General features: G+C 34.4%; 1 protein-coding gene across 1 annotated transcript in view; it reads left to right on the top strand.

The window, feature by feature from the left end:
- DPYD (dihydropyrimidine dehydrogenase) overlaps positions 1-23,418 on the top strand; it is a 797,040-nt gene that overhangs the window by 218,070 nt on the left and 555,552 nt on the right. The window contains exon 8 of the mRNA XM_019747023.3: positions 2,461-2,548. Within this exon, the coding sequence (XP_019602582.3) occupies positions 2,461-2,548 (88 nt within the window). The remainder of the gene's footprint in view (positions 1-2,460; positions 2,549-23,418) is intronic.

Below are 23,418 nucleotides of genomic sequence, written 5' to 3'. Positions count from 1 at the left end.
GGGGAAGAGCCAGAAGTCACACGGTGCCAGATCCAGTGAATAAGGTGGATGAGGACACACCATAATGTTTTTATTTGACAGAAATTGCCATCTATCAGAGCAATGTGTGACATGGAGTGTTTTCATGATGGAGTATGAAGTAAACACACTCATGAAAGAGGACTTCCATAACTGCTTCAGAAAGTGGCAACAATGGTGGGATAAGTGTATTTGAAGTAAAGGGGAGTATTTTGAGGGGGATTAATGGCAATGTGTCTTTTACTGTGATACTTCTTTTTTTAAAAATTTAAGCATTCACTGTATTTTCAGGGCACACCTCGTATAATGTGTTGTTGTGTGCCTTTGGGCATAGTGCCAGTTCTGCTTGTAACCTCCTTCATTCTCCTTATAACCTCCAAAGACATCAGAGCGTCGCTGTTACTCTTGCTCTGCAATTAGAGTACACATGGGACTTTGATAAAGGTCCTCTACACTCTCTTGCTCCTTAGTACCCTCATCTGTAAAATGAGGACACTGATACCACTTCATAGGTTAATTGTGAGGATTAAATGAGTCTGTACATGCAGCATTTAGAAGATAACCTTGCACCTGGTCAAGGCTCTATGCAGGTTAGTTGCGATTATTGTTTCGTAGGTAAAATTCATTCTTCCTCTGTAACTTAATTTAAAAACTTGTTTTTAGGAACATGCTGTCTTCAGAACCTAAGGAAGCCTACCAGGCACTTATACTTCCTTCTTTATGGTAGTAAATGAGAGCAAAATTGCAGCAAAACCTTTTACTTTAGAGAGGCTATATTGGCACATGACTGATGAGTGGGCCCCTAAACTTCACTCAAGGGGCTTGTCTCTGGTCATCCTAGAGTTCCGTTTCTGCCATCTGGAGCGCATGTGGCTGAACAAAGTCTCTGGCACACCCGTCACCACTTGCTCATGTTGTCTGGTCTACATGATGTTTTCAGTGTAACGGATCACTGTGGTGTTTTGTGAGATGGCCAGGTCATTTCAGAGTATGTGTACTCTTACACGACAATCGACATATTCTTGAGGCAAAACTGTAAATGAGTATTATCTTTCCCCCGTGAATGTGAACTATTTTTGATCCCCTTTCCTCGGAAGCAGTATGGAAAAGTATGCCACATGCATTGTACCTGTGGCCTTATTAATCGGCTGTAGAAATCATACCACATTGGTCATAGAAACCGCAGTCAGAGCTACTCTTTGGTCAAACCTCTAGTACTTTACAGTTATTTTCCTGGAATCATCTTGTCTCAGCAGGGGCGAGACTGGTGAATTAAACAGAAATATAACATAGACCACCACCATCTCTCCTCATCGCATCCATCCCCAGGATATGATAACATGTTTGATTTACCCTCAGCCAGGGTTTTAGAAGTTATCTGGCCTTTCTAATTATTATAGCTATTGTAGCTCTTACTGCACAGAGATCCAATGTGGGTTACTTTAGCTGACAAACACAACAATTTTGATATTGCAGTTGAAACTGAGAAAAGAATCACTAACTGGGGCTGGGATTTCAGTGGGCCCACTGTGAGCTAGACATTAGCCAGACTTCGGTTTTTCTTTCATCGCTCTAGGTCCCCATTCTTACATCTTCAGATATCAGTATCAATGAAGAATCTGGGTCCAATGTCCTTGAAATGTGTGATTATTTCCCTTTACCCAGTATACGGTCACCTAGGAAAATGACCATAGTTCCCTTTGGAGAATGACTAGGGTAAGCATCACAGTATTTATTTGCCTGGATGTTGCAGGGTCCTTTTTCCTAGGAGCTGGCCACCTCTACAGTTAGTAGATTCCAGATCTGAAAATTGACTCACGTCTGGGAACTGGACAAAATATTGTGACTTTTAATAGGGATGGCTCCTCTCTGTTTCCTGAGTTTATTCGTCTTCCCCGGAAAATGTTCCCAGTCAAAATTCTATCCATTCTTTAAAAATGTCTTATTGAAATCCCACTACTTCCCTTTATCCTCATCCTTATGACCTTAGCCAGAATGAATCTCTTTTTCCTCTAAATTCTCCTAGACGTGTGTTGATTACACTCTGTTTTATATTTATTTGTGTACATTTTCTGCACATATCTTGACTACACATTGAGGCAGAAATGGTCTCATTTATCATTTCATTGTTTAAAGCACCCCCATATAGTGCCTTGAACATAGTAATCAAGCTATGAAATTTTACTGATGTGATTTTAAATATATTAGCTTTTCTTCACTACTTTATTCAAAGGTAAAATGCACTTAGCCTTTAAGCAAAACATGTTAGTGTTCCACTTATATACCACTTTGTATATGTAACCTCTATACTAAAACATAAAAATATTTCTACACATGTATGGAAATTGATATATATCAAGTTTCTGTTATTTTTGCTGTTGGAAATTAAGCTTTTATTAATCAAATACCAAAACATCATTATTCACATATTGTTTCTTATAGATAATTTGCGGTAAAACCCTTTCAGTGAATGAAGTGACTCTTCGCACTTTGAAAGAAGAAGGATACCAAGCTGCTTTCATAGGAATAGGTGAGTAGCTTACTTTTAAATATTTTTCCTTATAATATTCTTTTACATTTCCTGACAAGATACAGAATAACTGCCTTCAGACATGTCTGTGGTAGAAGTTATATCTGTTCAGAGAATAGTAGACAGAAATAAGTAGGCAGAGAAAATTGTCTATTTTACAACTGGTTGTGCTGTCTCACCTGCATTATGGATAGACTCTGGCGAGACCATCTTTATCTTCCCATTCTCTCACTGTAGCATCATCACCAGTGAACATTTCTAAGAAGCAAAATGTTCTCAAGTCATGACATGGAAGCTCAGGATTTGGGCTCAGAGACGTTTAGATGCTGTAGCTTTCTCTTTATGATCAAACAAAATGTCTATATTGATAGTAAAGCACAGAATTGACTTGTCTTCTTGTTCTATTCATTTGTTTTCAAAATTTCCTGAAGACTTTTCCTATTTGGCTGAATTTGAAAGCTGTATAACCATAGTTCTGAAATATACATGGACACTCGTAGCTGCAAAACACAATGTGTCTTATGGCTTCATATTTTACCTAAATATCCTATAGGTATTGAGTTTTTCTAACATTTTTTTTCTGCCCACTTATTGTTAGTTGAGAGACCAGAGAGAACAGTTGGTTTAATTTAGTCTTTGTCTCATGAACTTGGTATCCTTCTCTCATATGAGTAAATCCATCCTGATGTATTTAGTTTCTCTGTCTCTTCTGCAGTTCACACACTTTGAATATGAATATCTAAGTAATGAATCTACTCAGAGATTGAAAAGCTGTTCCACCTCTTTAAGTGATCACACACTGGGTAGCATTTGTTTTGGGACTAACCCTTTTCATAGCATTTCTAGAGTGAAAACATCAGGAATTCTTCTTAGCCTACCAAATTTTCTTTTCAGTATGCCATATGATCCCTTTCTAGGTAATTGCTACCAAGCCTAAGACCATTTCTGTCACTCCCTTCATTTAGATGAAGAATTATGGAGAGGAAAATAAATTTTCACTATTTTCTAGCTTCTAAATGTATTGGACCTCCTTCTTATCAGAAGCTTGAATGCCATTGTCATCACCATTTTTCTATATTATCTTAATTTAAGTACAATAATCATTGTGTAGATCAAAACTAGGAAGGAGAAAATGTCTTAAATTTTCTCTAGGTTCCGTTTTGAGAGGCATTATAGAGACTTTGGTTTTACTTTTCCAACTTTACAGTTGTGTTGAGAATTTAACATAAAGAAATAAGGCAAGTATTTATCAAGTATATTCTACTACCATATTTCCCTGAAAATAAGACCTAACTGGAATATAAGCCCTAGCACGATTTTTCAGGATGACGTCCCCTAAACATAAGCCCTAATGTGTATTTTGGAGCAAAAATTAATATAAAACCTGGTCTTATTTTTGGGGAAACATGGTAATAAAAGCAGCATTGGATCAGTAAGTTGTTGTTACTCTCAACAAACACTTGCTCAGAAATGCTTTGTTGGTAATAAAAGGACAATTTAGTCAAGCAATATGTCTGAGATATTGGTGATGTTTTCAAATAGCTATTTGAAATTCACCATTGTGGTTTCCTACAGCAGTTGTATATAAAAGATATGTTTTCCATTAAAGGAGTTGTATATGCCAGTGCAGTTTTGCGTATCTCTATGAATGCTGTCTAAAAAGAATCTCTGTACTGAAGAGATAGAGGCCAAATAAATAAAAATGCATTGAAATAGCTCTAAATCAATAATATAAGAAGCAAATTATAACAAAATTTTGGAATAATTAAAAGGTTTGTCACTCTGAGTGATTTCAACCAAGTGCTGTCTTCCATCTGTAAGAATCTAATGTTTCAGGTTTTTTTTTTTCCTTTTATTTTATTCCATTAAGTCCCCTTACATATGTTTCTTGATAATGCTACATCCCTTCACAGTACTCCATTTGACTCTGCACTAATGGTGTGAATACTGCGTTTAAAATGTGGAGTCCTTTCATATTGATGTTGCTGTGCATTTTCATGCTGGGAAATCTTCATGCTGGGAAATCTTTTGACATTTTGGTATAGTGATGTGTAGAACGCAGTTATGTTCTATTTCAGTATTTGATATGAATATATACAAGAAAGTTTCATCTTGTCAAAAAAAAAAAAAAAAAAAAGCTGCTGTCTGTAGAAGACAAGTAGCTTCCTCCTCCAGGAGTTGTTTATTTGACGCTCTTGATTGCTGAGGTGGGAGTTTTGACCTTTCTGTTACCATATAGCTGCCTGTCACTTGGGCAGCCTCACGTCCTTTCATGCTTTTGTTCATTAACCATGCGTCTCTATCAGATTTAAACTTCACTCACTATTTTCCTGTTTCCCACTCAGTTTGGACAAGTTAATTTTGGAATAGGACTTCCATATTATTTAGGACATAGGTTTGGGCACTTTAAGAAAGGGTAATAATAGAGGCTTAAGAAAGATCACACATTTAACAGTGTGATCCATCCTCAATACCGGATTTTCATCTTTGGTCATTAATGGCCACTTTGTCCACATTGCTGTTAACAAAAATGGAAAATAGGGAGGGGAACTTGCACATACCAGTTTTATCTCTGTCTGCAACATGGTCACAGAAACGTGCCTAGCAGCAAAGGATGCTGGGAATTATAGCCTTCAGCTGGGTGGGCATATACCCCATTAAACTTCTGTTACTATAGAAAAAGAGGATGCTCGAGCTATAGAGAGAAAAGAAGGAAAGGTCTCTGCCATAGGTTTGCATCATCATTGGTATTTGATACATGGATTCCTTATTGAGAAAAATCAATAAAGCACTTAGTAGCAAAGAAAACCCTTTTTGAACTTAGTGCTTATATATTGGTTACAGAGTTTACTTAAGAAAATGGAATATATTTATCTTACTGTAGTTGGAAATTCCAATATATAGATCTATATTTATAAGTACTGTCCAGTATATGTTACTTTGTATAAGAGAAAAAAGTGACTTTATTTTTATTAAATATAGTTTATTAAGGTTAGCTTAATAAATCCATTTGCTAATACTAGTGCGTTCTCATGTTTCTTATTTTTAATATTGTGTGTGATGTTGCTGGTGAAAACTTTCTCACTTTTAGGCTTTTTCCTAACTGATGCTAACAGTGTCTGTTAAAGAAATTATCTCATTGTACATACATCAGTGTGAGACTTAAAGAGTTACATCTCTTTGTTCGTGAGAGATTTTGTTTCTTCTAAGTAAAATCAAGATAAGTGAGATTAAGCTCTGTGTCTTATTGAAAATGTATTGCGTTGTTTGGAGACAATTGGGATTTTTTAAAAGACTGAAATTTTGGTATTTTTTATTGAAATAAAAGTGTTTGCACAGTATGTTAATGTCAATGTTCAGAAATAGAATTAGAACATCCAGTATAAAAGGGCTTTTTCAAAGTATTGGATGGTTCCCTTTGCTTGGTATTATAATCAATATAATGAACTATAACCATAATTTATCTTTTATTTAAAAAAAATGTACACGAAAGACTGGAAAGTATCAAAGTGTGTTATACATGGTTAGGCCAAGTGTTATTTTCTTAAAAATATTTTTCAGTTGTATGTGTATTTTTTGGATATGTTTTCTTGCATATGCACACTACATAATATGAAATGTATATTTTTAAATGTGGCTTAGTAGCCAATGTTTGAAAGCCAGTGCTGTACATTGTAAAGACCCTGAAATACTAACTGCCTGTCGCCATATCATGTCCAACACCTATTAATAAGTAGCTGTTGAGTGAATTAAATAAGTATTGAAATATTGCAATATTGCAAGCACTATGCTGAAATTAAAAATGTAAATAAATCAAAATTTATTTTAATTACCTAGATTTTAATTTCAGTCAGGAAAATCATGAAATATCCCAACAGCAATATTCACACAATTTTGGGAATGAGAAGTATATGGACCTGAGTATAGTTTTTCTTTTTTCGTTAAAGTCCTTTAGTGTGATTAAATTCTAGAGCTACTGTTCTAGATGACTGAAGAACTGAACCCTTAGTCTTTGCTTTAAAAAGGCCCATTTTTGTTGCCTTTTCTGATTGTCCATTTTCTGGTAGTTTACCTCTTGTATTCTCACAAAACATGGTGGCGTTGAAAAGTTTAAACAAGCATGAGAGGGAAAGAACATACACTAAGACACCCTCAGATAAATAGCAAAACTTTTTATATTTTTCTGACAGATATTTTTTTTTCTGAATTTTTGGTTTTAATACTTGGGAGAAAAAAAGGAGTACAGGGGAAGCAGCAGTAAAATCTATTACTACAGTCACAATAGACACAAAGGGAGCAGGAAAATGTGGAGATAGCTAACTGTCTCCCCGCAGGATATTCTACTTGTGTCTGCCTCAAAGACTGTTCTTAAAATCATTTCCGACTATTACCATTCCCTTACCTGAATGCTGCTAGACCATTGCTATAGCCTCCTAACCAAGTCTCCTTGGCCACAGTTATTCACACAGCAGAAATAGTGATCTTTCGAAAATTAGATTTTATCATGGCATTCCCTTATTAAGTTCCCTCCTCCTCACCGTGGCTCCCTATTTTCTTCAACATACAAGAAGAACTCCTCAAAGTAAGACTTTCAAGACTCTTTATGATTTGGTCAACAGTTTATGCCTCCAGTCACTTTACCCATTAGATTGTGTTTCAGCGTTTTTAACTGTGTTCAGTTTTACCTCATCTCAATTTTTTTTGGTCTCAGTTTTTGGACATGAACTATCATTATTTTCATAGTTAAGTTCATAGCTTCGATGTCCTTTTTTTAACTTCACATAGTTCTCTTTTCTTGTAATGATCCACTCCCTACCTTCACTCTTTAGCCTGAATAAGTGAAGTCATTTCCTTTGCTCCAACCCCCAAACTATTATGTTCCTGTTTCCTTTCTGGATGTCCACACTAAACTTTGTACTTTATTACAGCACTTATTTTCTGAATGTGTTATAATTGGCTGCTTACACGTTTGTTTCCTCTACTAGAAGTTATAATCTTGCAGGCTTATTCTGTCTGCCTTATTCATAGATCTTCAGTGCCTAGCCATGTGTCTGGCACATAGCTGGAACACTAAGTATTTTTAACTATTTATTTATTTTTATTTTTTATTATTGATTTGTAATGCAACTGTTTTGACTATTTTCCAAAATAAATTGATAGGATGTTAAAACATGCTGTGGAGGGCTATTATAACACTGAACACACCCAGAAAGAAATAGATATTATATTACTGTAAAGTTTGTATTATACTACAAATGAAATAAACAAGTGGGAGTAATGGTATTAATGGTGGTGATATTGGTAGTAGTAGTAGTAATAAGTAAAATATCATGTGCTTAATTATTTTCTCTCAATTTTAAATATAATCTATGCCATTAAATCTTAAAATGGCTCTTGAAGTGGATATTAACTCTATTTTATGGATAAAAAATTAAGATAAAAGAAAAGTACTAAATGGCAACTAAAATGTGGAAAGTGAATTTTATACAGAAGAGAGGAAAAGCATAGCAAATGCAAACATCTGTATGTCAATATAAAAAGCTGTTATAGACACAGTGACTCAAAGCCAATAAATCAGCTGATGGCACCTGACTACCTTGAGGTGTTGAACTGAAGGATCCCAACGTGGGGCCCTTGCAAGAACTATGGCTGCAAGAACTAGTCTTTCTACTTAGCCTCACTTATTGTTGCCTCCAGTTGGTTTTTTTCAGTTACTATCAGAAAAGAATATTTTTTAAATGTGATGATTCCCAAATATTGTAGCAGGTAAAGAAGAGGTCATTACAGTAAAGAAAATCCATTGAGAGATTGTGGTATTAAATTTGCTACAGTATGGCCTTTAGTTAAATCTCTTGTGCCTTCTTAGAGCTAGAATTTTTCTCGGGAAAAAGTTATTCTTAATCAGGAGTTTCTAAATTGTACACAATCAGATTTGTTTAAAAGAAAATGCAGTAAGGTTTTTACACCACCCTCTTTACTTCTGTTCACTGGTATTTAGGGATGCACAATTCTGAATAGACTGTTTTAAAATAATAAACCTGACTTAATTTTAAGCAAAAAGAAAAAAAAGGCAGGAATATTTTGCCAACCAGCTTTTTTTTATTTGTAATATTGTCTAATCTAGTGTCACTTATAAGTACTCAATTATAATTGTGAGGTGGCTTCCAAGAAATCAGAAATGAGGAAAATAGAATTCCAGCTGAGAGTTCATTAAATCATCACTTAATGAGCTCAAGCAAATCCCCCAGAAGGAGATAAAATAGATGTATGGCAATTACTCTTTGATCATATTAACATACGAGTATCTATAGAAGGTGCATCTTAATCTTCAGAATCAGGTAATAGGGACTGGTCACCTGTACGAGTACAGAAAAAAAAGGTATATACATATATATTCAAATTCCAAGGATCTGGATTATTTGAGCCCATATTGTGAAGATATACAGGTAAATCCATGTTAAAGACCTCTAAATCTCCTTGTTCTAGTTCTTAGTTCACCAAGCTGCCATTGATTCCTAAACAGTTTGATTATATTAGGGGAATGCTAATCACATCAATAATAGTAATCCTGTTCCCTATGATGGTAATTGTTGTCACCCCAAATCACTCTGCTTCTCTTAGTAATATGATACTGTAATATGAAGAACGCTCCATATGAGGTAACACTGCTCACAAACTGTAAATGTTTCAGATATTTTTAGTGGTTATCACTGCATTTAGAATAAGTCAAATTTTCTTTCTTTTTTTTATACATTAATATACCAATACCTTTATTGTTCCATGTTATAGTGTAACATTTCGGTAGTTCTTTTCATGGTTCAGTTAAATCCTAAGCCAATGACAAAAAAGAAAGAAAGAGAGAGAGAGAGAGAGAGAGAGAGAGAGAGAGAGAGAGAGAGAGAGAAAGAAAAAGAAAAAGAAAAATGGTATCTACATGTGAGACTCGGCTTCCTCTTTCTCTCCTTTGTGGCATCTCAGTTGGTTTTCGTATTGTCTGAAGAACAGATAGATTTGCAGAGATTCCGTGAGGCTGGGTTTCTATAAAAGTTGAAGCAAACAGTTTCGATGTATCACATGTAAACAGTTGATCTTAATTGGATGATCCCATACCCTGGCATTTTGTTGTTGGTTCACTTTCTTCTCCTTGTCCGAGAGTAGATGAGGGTAGAGGGTAGTGGTATTTTCTGTTGGAGACAGTAGACCCAGTTGATGAAGAAGGAGACTTGGCAGGAGATAAAGTCCTGTCTTCCTGACGTTGGCCATCTTGGGAGTGATAGGTGAGGGTGAGATGTTTTGAATGTGAGTGCATGTGTATGAGGTTCAGTGGGAAAGTAGTAGAAGCAAAGGGACTCAAATTTTCTTAGTATGACTTTCAACTGCCTACTATAGCTGTCCTAATATACTCTTTTAGCCTTCAATCTACCACTTTATAGGCCTCTCCCACCATCATTTATCTAGCCATTCCTAAAAAGTAACCTGTATCTCCCACCATTGTACCTTGGCTCTCTTTCCTTTCCTGGGAAAATTTTTCAGTCTGTTTCTACATGGTAAAGTCAATACTTACAATATTCATCTCAAATGCCACTTCCTACATAAGACTTTCATAGTCATCCTGCTGAGATAAATGTTTAGTTTGTGTTCCTACACAGCAAAATGTTTTATACGTCATTTATAGGACTGCATATAGTTATCCTTTTATTATCTTTGGTGGTGTGCGTATTTCCACTCCCCCACTCCATGCACAAACACACTATGTTAAAAACATGTAAGACTTGGGATTAATTTTTTTAAATCTTTGTGTACACAATTTCAGCACATTTTGTGACACGTGAATAAAATTTTTGAAAGTAAAATCATTGAAAGAGTAAAAAGAAAAGAGGAAACAAAGGAAGAAATGAAGAACAATGTAATAAGTTCTTGAGAAGTTTGAAACTATACTTGATTATTCAGCCTTTTTTATTTAGTTTTTAATTTTTATTATTTTTTATAGATTTTATTGGAGAAGGGGAACAGGACTTTATTGGGGAACAGTGTGTACTTCCAGGACTTTTTTCCAAGTCAAGTTGTTGTCCTTTCACTCCTAGCTGTGGAGGGTGCCGTTCAGCTTCAAATTGTTGTCCTTTCAGTCTTAGTTGTGGAGGGTGCAGCTCAGCTCCAGGTCCAGTTGCCATTGCTAGTTGTAGGGGGCACAGCCCATCATCCCTTGCGGGACTTGAGGACTTGAACTGGAAACCTTGTGGTTGAGAGCCCGCGCTCCAACCAACAACTGAGCCCTCTGGGAGGCAGCTCAGCCCAAGGTGCCGTGCTCAATTTTAGTTGCAGGGGTTAGAGCCCACCATCCCATGTGGGACTCAAGGAATTGAACTGGCAACCTTGTGGTTGAGAGCCCACTGGCCCAGGTGGGAATTGAACCAGCAGCCTTTGGAGTTAGGAGCATGGAGCTCTAACTGCCTGAGCCACCGGGCCGGCCCCTATTTAGCCTTTTTTAAATTCATGGATCTTTCCAAGCATTCTGATATATCTTTTCGTTTTGTTTTTTTTTTTTACAAAATTCAAAGACCTGATTATGGTTTTGATTACCCACTCAAAGGCAATGAATTTCAAATTCTAAATGTTGTAGTTAATGTCATTCTTACATTTATACTTTATCATTACATAAAGTATTATATTGCTATGTTGAATATTAGGTATTTTCTTTGAGCATTTTGGAAAAGGTAATGTTAATTTCTTGACAGTTTTTAATATGAATTGTATGATGAAGATGGTGATGTAACAAAATCTTTTTTAAAAAGTGGCCTTTGTAGCTGGTAGAATTCCTAGAACATTGTAGATTTTTGTTAAATATCTATGAATTAATTAATTACTTAATTAATTAAAAGACATCTACTTTTTCCATAACACAGTCAAAAGAAGTAATTTATTCAGCAAAAGGATTATTTTCAAGTATTCTATACTCCATGTTCTTTTTATTCAACACTTTCTATAAAAGAGTGTAAATTGTGTTTCAAAATATTGAACACTTCTTTGGATTTCTTTTGATGGAGACATGGAGGAATATTTATTACATTTCTCTCTCTCTCTCTCTCTCTCTCTCTCTATATATATATATATATATATATATATATATATATTTCAAGGAATGAAAATATATTTTACTTACATGAATTGCTTAAATTGAAGGAGAAAGAGACTCTTTTGTTCTTTTCATTGTTCAAGCACTATATATGGAGGGTGCCAAAAAAATGTTACACATTTTAAGGAAGGAAAAAACTACTAAAATTGTAATAATATATATCGATAATAAAAGATGTATACAAGTCACATTTGACTTCTGCACTTACAAAAGGTGCTCACTATAGTTCTGGGTTGTCTTCTAGAGGTAGGATGTTGATGATAAAGGAAAATCTTTCGAATAATTAATAAAATTAGAAGTCACTGAGGTAGTCGATAGTGTCACAGAGGAATTAGGGAATATCATAATACACCACCACCCCCCAATTCAATGAAGTTGAATCTGGAATTTTTGATTACATTGAACACATGTGTACAACACATCAGTGATTTCCAATTAGAGCTGGGGGCATACTACTGGATAGCTCTATGCACAGCACTAACCACACAGCTCTGCTTAGCTTACACTTTTGCAAATCACTGTACATAAAAGTGGGTAAAATAAGGGAACCCATTACACACAAGGAAAAAGATTAATAAGAGAGGCTTGAAAAATGATATGGAAATGGCAGAAGCTGGTGCAAATTAGAGGAAAGTAGGTACATGGCTATTTGTGCTTTAGATTGCATTGTAGAAATCATCTTTCCGAAGAATAGAAATGAGAAACTTTGCAAATTAATTTGTGTCTTATTTATCACTTATTTCCTATATACACTTTTTATAAGTTAGGCTATGCCATCTTTGGCTACCAGCATTAGATCAGATGAACACTGTTCTTTTTCGTTGACATTTGAACACTTTTTGACATTAAATGCTTAGAAGCAATATGTTCTACAGCAAGACCATCACTTTTAAGACTTCATTAAAATACTGTATTTTAAGTAATAACTATGTTTAAAAGAAATTCAATTGAAATTTATATCAAATTATTTTTTCTCCGGATACTGCCTTTAAATTGTCTAAGGGTGTCCAGCAAAATGACGTTGTTCTAAATTCCCCAATGCTCTTATTGTATGACGCAAATTTACTTAAATGAGTAAATTAAAAATTAATAGGGGAGAACCTACTTTGGTTAAATTACTCTTTCTCAATTTCTTAAACTCATGTTACTTGATAATATTGTTTAAGTTATACAAGGAATTAGTATATGGGAAAAACAGTACTGGAATCCTGATGAATTTATACCATTAACTCAAATAACATAACCCTTTAAAGTACATTATTAAGAGTATTTACTGTGGACATTTAAGAAAAAGTTTTTGAAACAAATTTTTGGTGTATTTACTTTTTTATCTTCAAATATGTAAGAAATCTTGATGCATGTGATTGTCTGATTAACCATGCAGTGCCACCTGGTGTGTAAATGACAAGAACATTACACATCAAAGGCTCTGTTCACACCCACCCACCCCCTTCACAAACTTAAGTAGCAGAAAGTTAACAGAGGCTCACTTTGCTGTGTTACTGAGATAAATTGTGCATCCAACTCTTAATTCATAAGTGAAATTTGGAGAAGAAAATATTGAAATATTGACATTTGGGTTAATCAGTCAAAGACTATATGAATACATCCAGTTTAGTGGAAGAAAGTCATATTTAATTGGAAAATTGCTTCCTTGGATCTTTATATTCTTATTTTGTGTTTCCACTCTTTCTATTTTTGTGTACACAGTAGTTTTGTTTGTTGAGCCTTAATATCTATATTTCACTGATTAATTTATCTGTGTTAGAATACCATGTTTTAAAATTGACTGCTATTTTATTTCCCTATGATTGTTTCCTTTCTTTTTTCTTTTATAAAGACCATATCATAGTCAGGTGCTTTTCTGCTGTTCTTATTCCTTTAACCTTATCATTGGCTGATCACGTTTTAAAGTATGTTATTAAACTTCTGTCATATGTCTAGCAGTGTGACGCAGATTACAGATTGCAAATAAATTTAAAAGGTTACCATTTATTTAGAAACACAATAAAACTACATTAATGCAATTAATAAATAAGAGTTTTTTGTTTGTTTGTTTTTTTAAAGATTTTATTGGGGAAGAGGAACAGGACTTTATTGGGGGAACAGTGTGTACTTCCAGGACTTTTTTTCCAGGTCAAATTGTTGTTGAGGGTGGGAGGAGCCCACCCTCCCTTGCGGGATTCAAACTGGCAACCTTGTGGTTGAGAGGACGTGCTCCAACCAACTGAGCCATCCCGGAGCTCAGTGGCAGCTCAGCTCAAGGTGCCATGTTCAATCTTAGTTGCAGGGGGCACTGCCCACCATCCCTTTGCGGGACTCGAGGAGTTGAACCGGCAACCTTGTGGTTGAGAGCCCACTGGCCCATGTGGGAATCGAACCGGCAGCCTTCGGAGTTAGGAGCATGGAGCTCTAACTGCCTGAGCCACTGGGCCCGCCCAGTAAATAAGAGTTTTGTATATATGAATATAATATGTAGCTAAATTTCTTGGACTAATTGCTGAGTTCTTTGCATAAATTATTTTAATTCTCACATGTAATTTTGGATTGATATTATTGATACCTCTATTTCACATATACATAAATTGTGTCTCAGATGTTAAGTAGTTTTCAGTACTAGAACCTGGATTTGTACTAGGTCCCTTTGAATCTGAAGCCCTACTCTTAACCAATGCTCTAAGTTGGCATTACTCTTAAATAATGATTTTTAAACTATAAATATCCTCTGAAAATTTTATTTTTTGATTGTGGTAAAATACACAAAACATACAATTTACTGTCTTAACCATTTTTTAAGTGTACATTTCAGAGGCATTAAAAACATTCACATTATTGCGCTACCATCACACTGTTCATCCACAGACCTCTATTCATCTTGCAAAATTGACACACTGTAATCTATTTAACAACGGTTCCCTATTCTCTCCGCCCCCCAGCCATTCTACTTTCTGTCTCTATGAATTTGACTACTCTTGGTACCTCATATAAGTGGAATCACACAGCATTTATTCTTTTGTGCTGGCTTATTTCACTTAGAATAATGTCCTCAAGATTCATCTATGTTGTAGCATGTGTCAGAATTTCCTTTATTTTTGAGGCTGACTAATATCCCATTGTACATTTTCACCATGTTTTGTTTTTTCTTTTATTCATCAAGGGACACTTCCTACCTTTTGGCTATTGTGAATAATACCACTGAAAATATGGGTATGCAAATATTTCTTCAAGTCTCTGTTTTTAGTTCTTTTTGGTATACCCAGAAGTGGAATTGCTGGATTATATAGTATTTCTACTTTTATATTTTTGAGGAGCTGCCATACTGTTTTCTGTATTAGCTTAACCCTTTTGTATTCCTACCAACAGTGCACAAAGGTTCCCTTTTCTCCACATTCTGCGAACAGTTTTTCTGTTTTTTAATAATAGCCATTCTAGTGGATATGAGATGGTCTATAGTGATTTTTTATGCCTTTATTTAATACTTTTATTCCTGTCTATTACCAACAGCAACTTGCAGTGATAATATAGATAATAAATGTTAAAATTATATCGGTCAAGTGCAGAATTAATCAACAGAATTAACAAACAAGAACCATTCTCAGTAATAATGAAATTGCATTTTTTGTGATATTATGCGGGCCTCAGTTGGAGTGTATGCCAAATGATGAGGAGAGAGGACCAAATTCAGCAAGAAGATCAGTTTAAAAGAAGAAAATTATAGAGAGGAATACGCATATTAATAGACCAAACTTAAATATCTTACATTTAAGCTTCTAAATAGTGAAAATTAAAAAGAGTTAAATGAGGAATTGGCAAATTTTTTCTATAAACAGATGGTACATATTTTAGGTTTTGTGGGTCATATGGCCTCTGTCGCAACTACTGAACTTTCTGCCTTTGCAGTGCAAAAGCAACCATAGAATAGAGTCTATGTAAACAAATGAGCATGGATGTGGGTCAGTAAAAACGGTGCAGGGCCAGATTTTGTCGGCGACTGTGGACTAAGGAATTAATTAAGAGCATTAATCGCTTACCTTTTCTTATAGTTATGAGACAAGAGAAACCTTTATATGGAAGTCCATGTGCAATATAAATCAAGTTAACTTTTTTTTTCTGATATGACCTAACTTGTTTTGAGAGTATGAACCTGTTTATCGACTACTTTAAAGAACACCAAGATAGAATCTATCATTGAAGCAGAAGATATATCCATCACTGGTTATTTTGTACTGGCACTTTAAAATAGCCTGATTTAGGTGGGTCTCCACATTTTAACATTCACTAAAGCACCTGGCTTTCTCACATCTTATTTACTATTTCAGCATGTAGCTTATCTGAAAGTTGTATCTGGAAGAATTTTTCTTCCTGATGTCATGCCTGTATTAATTTTTTAAAACATTATGCAAGCCTGCTATTTTTGTTTATTTCTCAGGTGTAATGTTTTATCCACTTATAGCAAATAAGTACATATTTGTTTAAAGAAAAAACAAAATACATCTATGAATTAAAATCACAAAAGGAATGAAGTGAGAACTGAAATTAGTTTCCTATGAAGTGACTGACAATTCTAAAGGTGTGATCTTTGAAACTGTGATTAATGCTTAGTCTTATGTTTTTCATCAATTTTTGATAAATTAAGAAAACGGAAAACATATATACAAAATAAAAATCTTCTTTGCTTACATTAAAAAAGGTTATGACTCAACATTATATTAGAAATTAGTTTTTAAGAGTTTTACACATAGCTATATTTTACTTAATTAGTCTCACATAACCTTAAAATGCTATTTGAAAAAATCTAATATTTGTAAGTTATCTTTATAATTCAACTCTGATACCACTGACAAAATATGAACAGAATGTGCTTAAAGAGTAACAATAATAAATAACTTTCATTTTCATAATTTTTATAGGCTTTCACTTTCATTTTTGCCTATATTACTTCATTTACTCGTTCATTTGGTAAATATCAAGTTCTTGGTAAGTAATTAATCTGTCTTTGCTATCAAGCCTACAGTTTTGAGGGGAGATAGACATACAGACATTTCCTGATTGTTTCTTTCCCTCAGTATGTGACATAGTGGCACAATATCTAAACAGTTTATTCACTTCCTTATATGCACCTCTATTTAGTCATCCTACATTCTACAGGGACTATCAACTTCTGTAGAAAAGGACAAATCAAGGGGCGTGTGGGTAGTGGAAGTTGAGAAGGGCACCCAGATAAAGGCAATATTATATGTTTCAGCTCCATATTGTTGCTGGAGCTTCCACTGCCAGGAATGTGTGCTGACAAGTAGGACCAAACAGCTATAACAGAATTAGATTCTGCAGATGTTTCATGGTATACACATGAGTTTACTTTAGTTAGTTATTGTGTTTCCTTTTTACGGTGGAAGATGAAGGATTTTGACATGAGAGGTAAGCGATTAGAAAGATTGATTGGGTGGCACTGTGGAAATGGATTGGGGAAGGACAAGACCAGATACTGGGAGATTTTACAGTGTAGCTATTGCAATAACTCAGGTAAGAGAAAATTAACCATCTGAAGTTGGGGCTGTGAAAGCTGAGAATAGGGAACAAGTATAAGGAAATACCATGAGTAAGTTTTAGCATCTAAGTACATATGCTCAGGAATAGGAGGAATAGGAGTAAGAAGAAGCCAGGCAAGTTAAGAATGTAAGGATTAGCTACAACTACAAGTCAAGGATGTCGTCAACACATCTTTAGATCAATTAGATGGATGGTGGTGACAACTTACCAGCTGAATAACATTGGGGAAGATTATGAGTTCTGATGTGACTTCTGATGTTAGGATTCCTTGTGCTATCCTGGTGGAAAGATCCATTAAGCCCTCAGGTGTACCCACTTAGGTCTGGAAATCAGCTGTGATGTTTGTGGCTAAAGACATAGATTTGGTATTTGTTGATGTATACTCTAGCAGGAAAACTATGAGCCTTGAAGCTGGTCAGATTCAATCAGTATCCCACAAGTCATATTGTTGGGAGTAATAGAAATAATTTAGTACCTTTTCACTGAAATTGGCATATGGTAAGATTTTTAAAATGACAGTCATTAATATCAGCTTATAGTTATTAGTATGTGAAGACATGGCATTGATGAGATTACATATTCATTCTTCATAACCACCCTTGGTGGCATGAGAAAACTAAGGCCCAGTGAAATTGTGTGACTGTCCACGCTCACAGAGTGTGATATTAAAACACACTGCAATGAATATGTTCTAATTCCATGTTGAAGGATGCTATTTCAACATGACTTATTCACAGTGTACTTTTAGTTTTGTTATTGTCCCATCTTTCTTTTGACTACAGCATATATTAGATAACTCTGTGGCTAGAGAGATCTTTCGTGATAATAGAGAAAAAGTAAAGTTAACCTACATGAGGATTGAACTTCTTTAGCATGATGTTTTAATGTCAGCTGTTGATGTACAGGGCCAATATACTCAAACACCGATGAACCTAGTCATTACTTGTTAAGGAGTTGACTTGGAAATACTGGATATTTGTTCTAAGTGAGTTCAGAATAGTAAATAAGTACATGAAAATATACCCTTTTAAAGAAAATGTAGTATATCCTATGTGTATATTTAGAAAGGAGCTAAATTGGGAAAGAAAATGCTTTACTCTAAAAAAATATCTTGAGGTCCTTAAAAAAGTAGATTTCCTTAACAAAAATTAGCATAAGATATTGTTATAAAATTGATTGATTGTTTTATAGAGACATGTTCATCATATAAAAGCAAGATGTGAATTTACCCCCTTTTTCTCAGTAATCAATAAAATTGCCCTGCAAAAAAAATTCCATTTTGCCATGATTTGTTTCTTTTTAAGTTTGCTTCTTCCCCAGAGCATTGTTCCTGACTTTCTATATTTTATATTTTATCAAAATGTAATATTAGTATATGAATTAACGTTTAGAAATTCTCTTAATTTTGTAACTATTAAATGATTCTCTAAAATTAACTTTTTGCCATAATCGGAGTTAAATCTTGTATTCCCTTAAAGTGTGGTAAGAAAATTTATGTGCATTATGGAAATGTAAAATAAATTCTGAAAGATTCTGCAAGTTTTCATAATGTGGAATAACAACATATGGTCTCCACTAACCACTGTAGGTTGATTGTTATAGAAAATAAAAGGGAGGGTAAAAATTTTAGGCCGGTCTTTGATCTTATAACAAAATGTTTATGTTTACCCTCATAACAAAATGAATGTATAATAATTAGTTGCATTAAATGCTACTTAATAATTATTACTACACATACAACATATGTTAAATCAAAGAAACAGATCTTTTTAAACATTTGTAATTGTTATAGTAAAATATTTTCCCCTAACATTGTAACTTTTTAGAATCCTGGCACAAAATTTAATATTACTAATAATGACATTCATTAAATATGTTCAATTTTATAAATTATACTGATTTTACTTATTTTAATAAAAAGAACTAATGTTCAAAAAAATGTTCAAACCTGCTATTAAGAGCACCTAGGTGAATAAGTGATGTGCACTTTTCTTATCAAATTGGCTTTTGTGGAGAGTTCCCTTTCATTTATAATGGGATGCTAACGGGTTGCTGGGGCCCTGTGGGAATTCTTCCCGTGTTCCTCATCATTCTACCCACCAGTGTTGTGAGTGACAGGAAACGGATTGGTTAAACACTGTCACATTGTAAATATCAAATTTGGTATTAGCCATCAATGCCTAAGAGTTTTGCCAACATTTGTGAATGCCTACTATGATGTGTTAGGGGCTTTGCAGCAATGATCTCATTGGATCTTATTTATTCATATCACTCCCTAATCCCAGGGAGTAGGTATTAGTTACATGCCTTTTTAATGCTGAAGAAATTGTATCTAGGGTGGGTAAGTGTTCCCAAGAACAAACTGAAATCTAAATTTGTGGTTTTCCCACCATTCCACAGCACTCCATACAATAATCATCAGGAAATAAGGGTGGTGTAATGGTTTACAGCAGGGAGAGAGGTAAGAAAGTTGTTATTTTAATAAAGAAACCTGAATACATTTTATGGTGAGGTAAAGAAGTAAATGAAAACAAAAGCTTGAAATGATATTAAGGTAGGGAAGTAGGGGAAGAATAAGAACAAGAAGAGACTAGAAAAGAAGAGCATAGGCAGATGTGTCAGTTTTTGAAAGTAGTAAGGATACTTTTTACTTATTGATAGAAAAATAGTTTGGTGAAGATGGAAAGAATTCTAAGGGGGAGCATGTCAGCCAAGTGAATTCACTTTGTGTTGGGGCAGGGATGGGAGGAGAGAATGCGAGAACCTGAACTTATCTACAGGAATGCACACAACAGAAAATGTTAAGTGCGGAGAAGAAACTGTGTACAAAAGTAGAGAAATACAGACAAAACCATTAAATTGTTACTTTACTAATTTTACATTTATAGTAGGTCTTAATACCAGTTTACTTTTATGGGGTGGAAGGAAAATAAGAATAAAATAAAGCATTTTATTACATGGAGGGAATAAGAGGGATGATACATTTATTAAACATTGGTTTTATTGTTTATTTGTAATTAAAACAAAAGTAATGTCCCTTTAACTTCTTATAATGAAATTAGCGATTATTTATTAAATGAATATTCTAGGAGACCTACAAAATTATTAACGCTTCAAGCACATAAAAATAAAACCAACAAACGAACTGGTTTGAGCCAGTTTGTTCAGCTATAGGTTTTACTCAGGTTGTAATTAATTGCTTTGAAAAGGAGTTAATTCTGTCAGGTCATTAAATAACCCCACTAGTAAATTATTTTGACAAACATATTATTTGCAAAAATACAGGAACAGTAGCATTTTAGCAAATCTTTGTCCTTAGCGACAACCTGTGTTCCCCTTAAGTATAGTAATAGAATCAGCCACCATGCTATTAGAGAATATTATTAGAAAAAATGTAGGGCATTTTATAAGCTGAAAATTGAAGAAAAAATTATCTTTAAGAATATTATGCTGTGACCAGAGCTTTGTAGGCTGGACTTCTGTAAAAATTGGATGACCATATCACTATGTAATTCTCATGTATGGTGAGGTGGAAATGGCAGAAATGAAGGTGAATGAGGAGAAAGAGACAAGAGAACAAAATAAATGTATGTGAAGTTCAGTGAAGGGCAGCCTAATTTACCTAGCATTCATTAAAAAACTTGAGTTCTTACACTATGTGTATGTATTTCACTTTTAAATATTCTAGGTCAACTACATATTAGTATGACATGAATGAAAAAAATAGCAAGGTGAAAAGTCTTATTTGCTCATTTGAGAAATTAGGTAATTTATTTTGAGCTAAGCCTTTAGGCCAATGTTTAGTCAAAGGAAAAAAAGTGAGTTCTGATTTCTACCAACAACTTAATTAGCCATATGTTAAAAAAAAAACAGCAGTTCAATAAACATGGTGTGGAAAATACTTCTCGTTATAGATTGATCTGTTTAAATTATAATTATTCAGAGTAACAGAAAACCAAAGAATTTCCGTCATTGACTGTATGGAGCAGATATCACGCACATACCCATGCAAAAACTGTGTTCTGTAATATAGAAATGGTCATTGGAATTCTCTAAATCTCTGGAGTGCGAATTACAAGCAGCTGGTTTGGGCTTATCCGATTACCTCAAAATGGTATATCTTTTCTACAACATTTACCATGATCTGTACTAGGAATAAAAACCATCTAGATCCTTAAAATTCCCAGTGATCTTCAAAATTTCCAGTCTAACCATCACCTGGGTTTAAAATTATAGAGCCAGTAAAGGTTAGGAACCGGGAGTTCCAGGTCAGACAGACCTGAATTTAATCCCATGTGTCTCTTACTAGCTGTGTGCCCTTGTGTAAATTATTTAACCACTCACTGTTTAGGTTTCCTTATCTTCTTTTTGGGAGAGAAGGGGAGTTAATTGCTTATTTATTTTTTTCAGTTACAGTTGACATTCAGCATTATTTTATACTAGTCGGCTTTCCTTATCTTTTAAGTGGAGATGATAATTAGCCTCACAGGGGTCACTCTGACGATTAAATTAATTCAGTATAGTAAGGACTCAGGGGTTGTTAGTATAATTTCATTAAAAAATGGATTTCCCTTAGAAGAAATCTTTGTGACCAGTAGATAGGTTACAATAAACTTTTTAGATAGGAAAACAAAAAAAAGAAACAGTTAAAACTTGAGAAATAAATATACTTTGTCAAAATTAAAAACTGCTCTTCCAATGAAATGTCAAGTCATAAAGTGGGAGAAAATATTCACTATCTATATCTGATAAAGGTACTTGTATATTTTCAGAATATGAAAAGAATTGTTTGCAAGTATATAAGATAAATAACCCAATTTAAAAAATGGAGCAAATGGTTTCAACAGCTAAATAAATATATAAGAATAGACAGTAAACACATGACAAGATGCTCAGTCATTAGTCATTAGAGAAATGGAAATTAAAACCACAAAGGGAAGCCACTAGAATGACTAAAGTTAAAAAGACTAATAATGCCACAGATTGGCATGGGTGTGAAGCACCTGCAGCTTTCACACATTGATGGTTGGAATGTGCAGTGTATTTTGGAAAACAGTTTAGTATTTTTTCTATAACTAAACATACACCGACCCTGTGATACATTAATGCCACTTCTAGATATTTAACCAAGAGAAATAAAAACATATGTCCAAAAGATTCCTACATGAAAATTCATATTACCCCCAAAATGGAAACAAAAAACATAAATGTCCATTAACAAATGAATTGATTACACAAATTCTGGAAGTTCAGTCAACAAAAGGGAATGAACTATTGATACATGCAACAACATGGATGAATGTTCTCAGAAATTGTGGTGAACAAAAGAAGCTATAGGTACAGCTTGTTAGGCATTCAGTAATGGGGAAGACATTTTCCTTGACTTCATGAAGTTCAAAGTCTCTAGGTGCAAAGTAACATAATTACAACACAGTATGGTAATATGTGTAGTGACAGAGAGATGTGCAGAGTTTTGTGGAGGCACAGTGAGGATGCCCAATGTTATCCATGACCCTGATGAATTTAAGTGTAAGAATGTCTGTTGGGGTGGGGGAAGGGAGTCATGGAAACTTACTAGAAGGAGTGGCATCTTTACTGAGTTGAAAAGATAATTGGGAGTTAGCTGGAAAAGAGAGGTTGGAGGGAGGGGGTTATTCCTGACAGAGGGCTCAAGAGAGGTTTTCAGGGATCTAGCATGATAAATCCTGAGTAGTTTTGTGTTTCTAGAGTGTGTGAATCTGATTTCTGAATCTCTGGGCTGGAGAGGTAGGCACGAAGCAGATCATGGAGGCCTGCTTAGCATGCCAAAGAACTTGGGCTGCCATTCTATTGAAAAGTGATTGAAAGGTTTTAAGCAGCATAGTCTCTCTGGGTAGGATATGAATTTGAGAGTAACAATACCGGATATGTGTAGGCAAGCTGGGTAACTCTTAAACAAGCAGATAAGAGATGGTTAGAGCTTGAACTTGGGCAAAGGATGAATTAAATAACTGATATTTAGGTCTAAATGCTTAGGTCTTTTTTCTTATAATTTAAAATTAGGAACCTAAATAAGGACATTGGGAAATAAATGACCACTTAATAAGTAGTTATTAAAATTATACTTTTACTCCTAAATTCCTGTAGTTTAGTGTTTTCAATGTTGTGTTAATCTCAGTGTACACAGGATAACACCTAACATTATCAT

Source organism: Rhinolophus sinicus, chromosome 7 (assembly GCF_057876585.1).
Source record: "Rhinolophus sinicus isolate RSI-liver-muscle chromosome 7, RSI-T2T, whole genome shotgun sequence".
Taxonomy (NCBI): Eukaryota; Metazoa; Chordata; class Mammalia; order Chiroptera; family Rhinolophidae; genus Rhinolophus; species Rhinolophus sinicus.
This window is presented reverse-complemented; position numbering and strand designations above follow the sequence as displayed.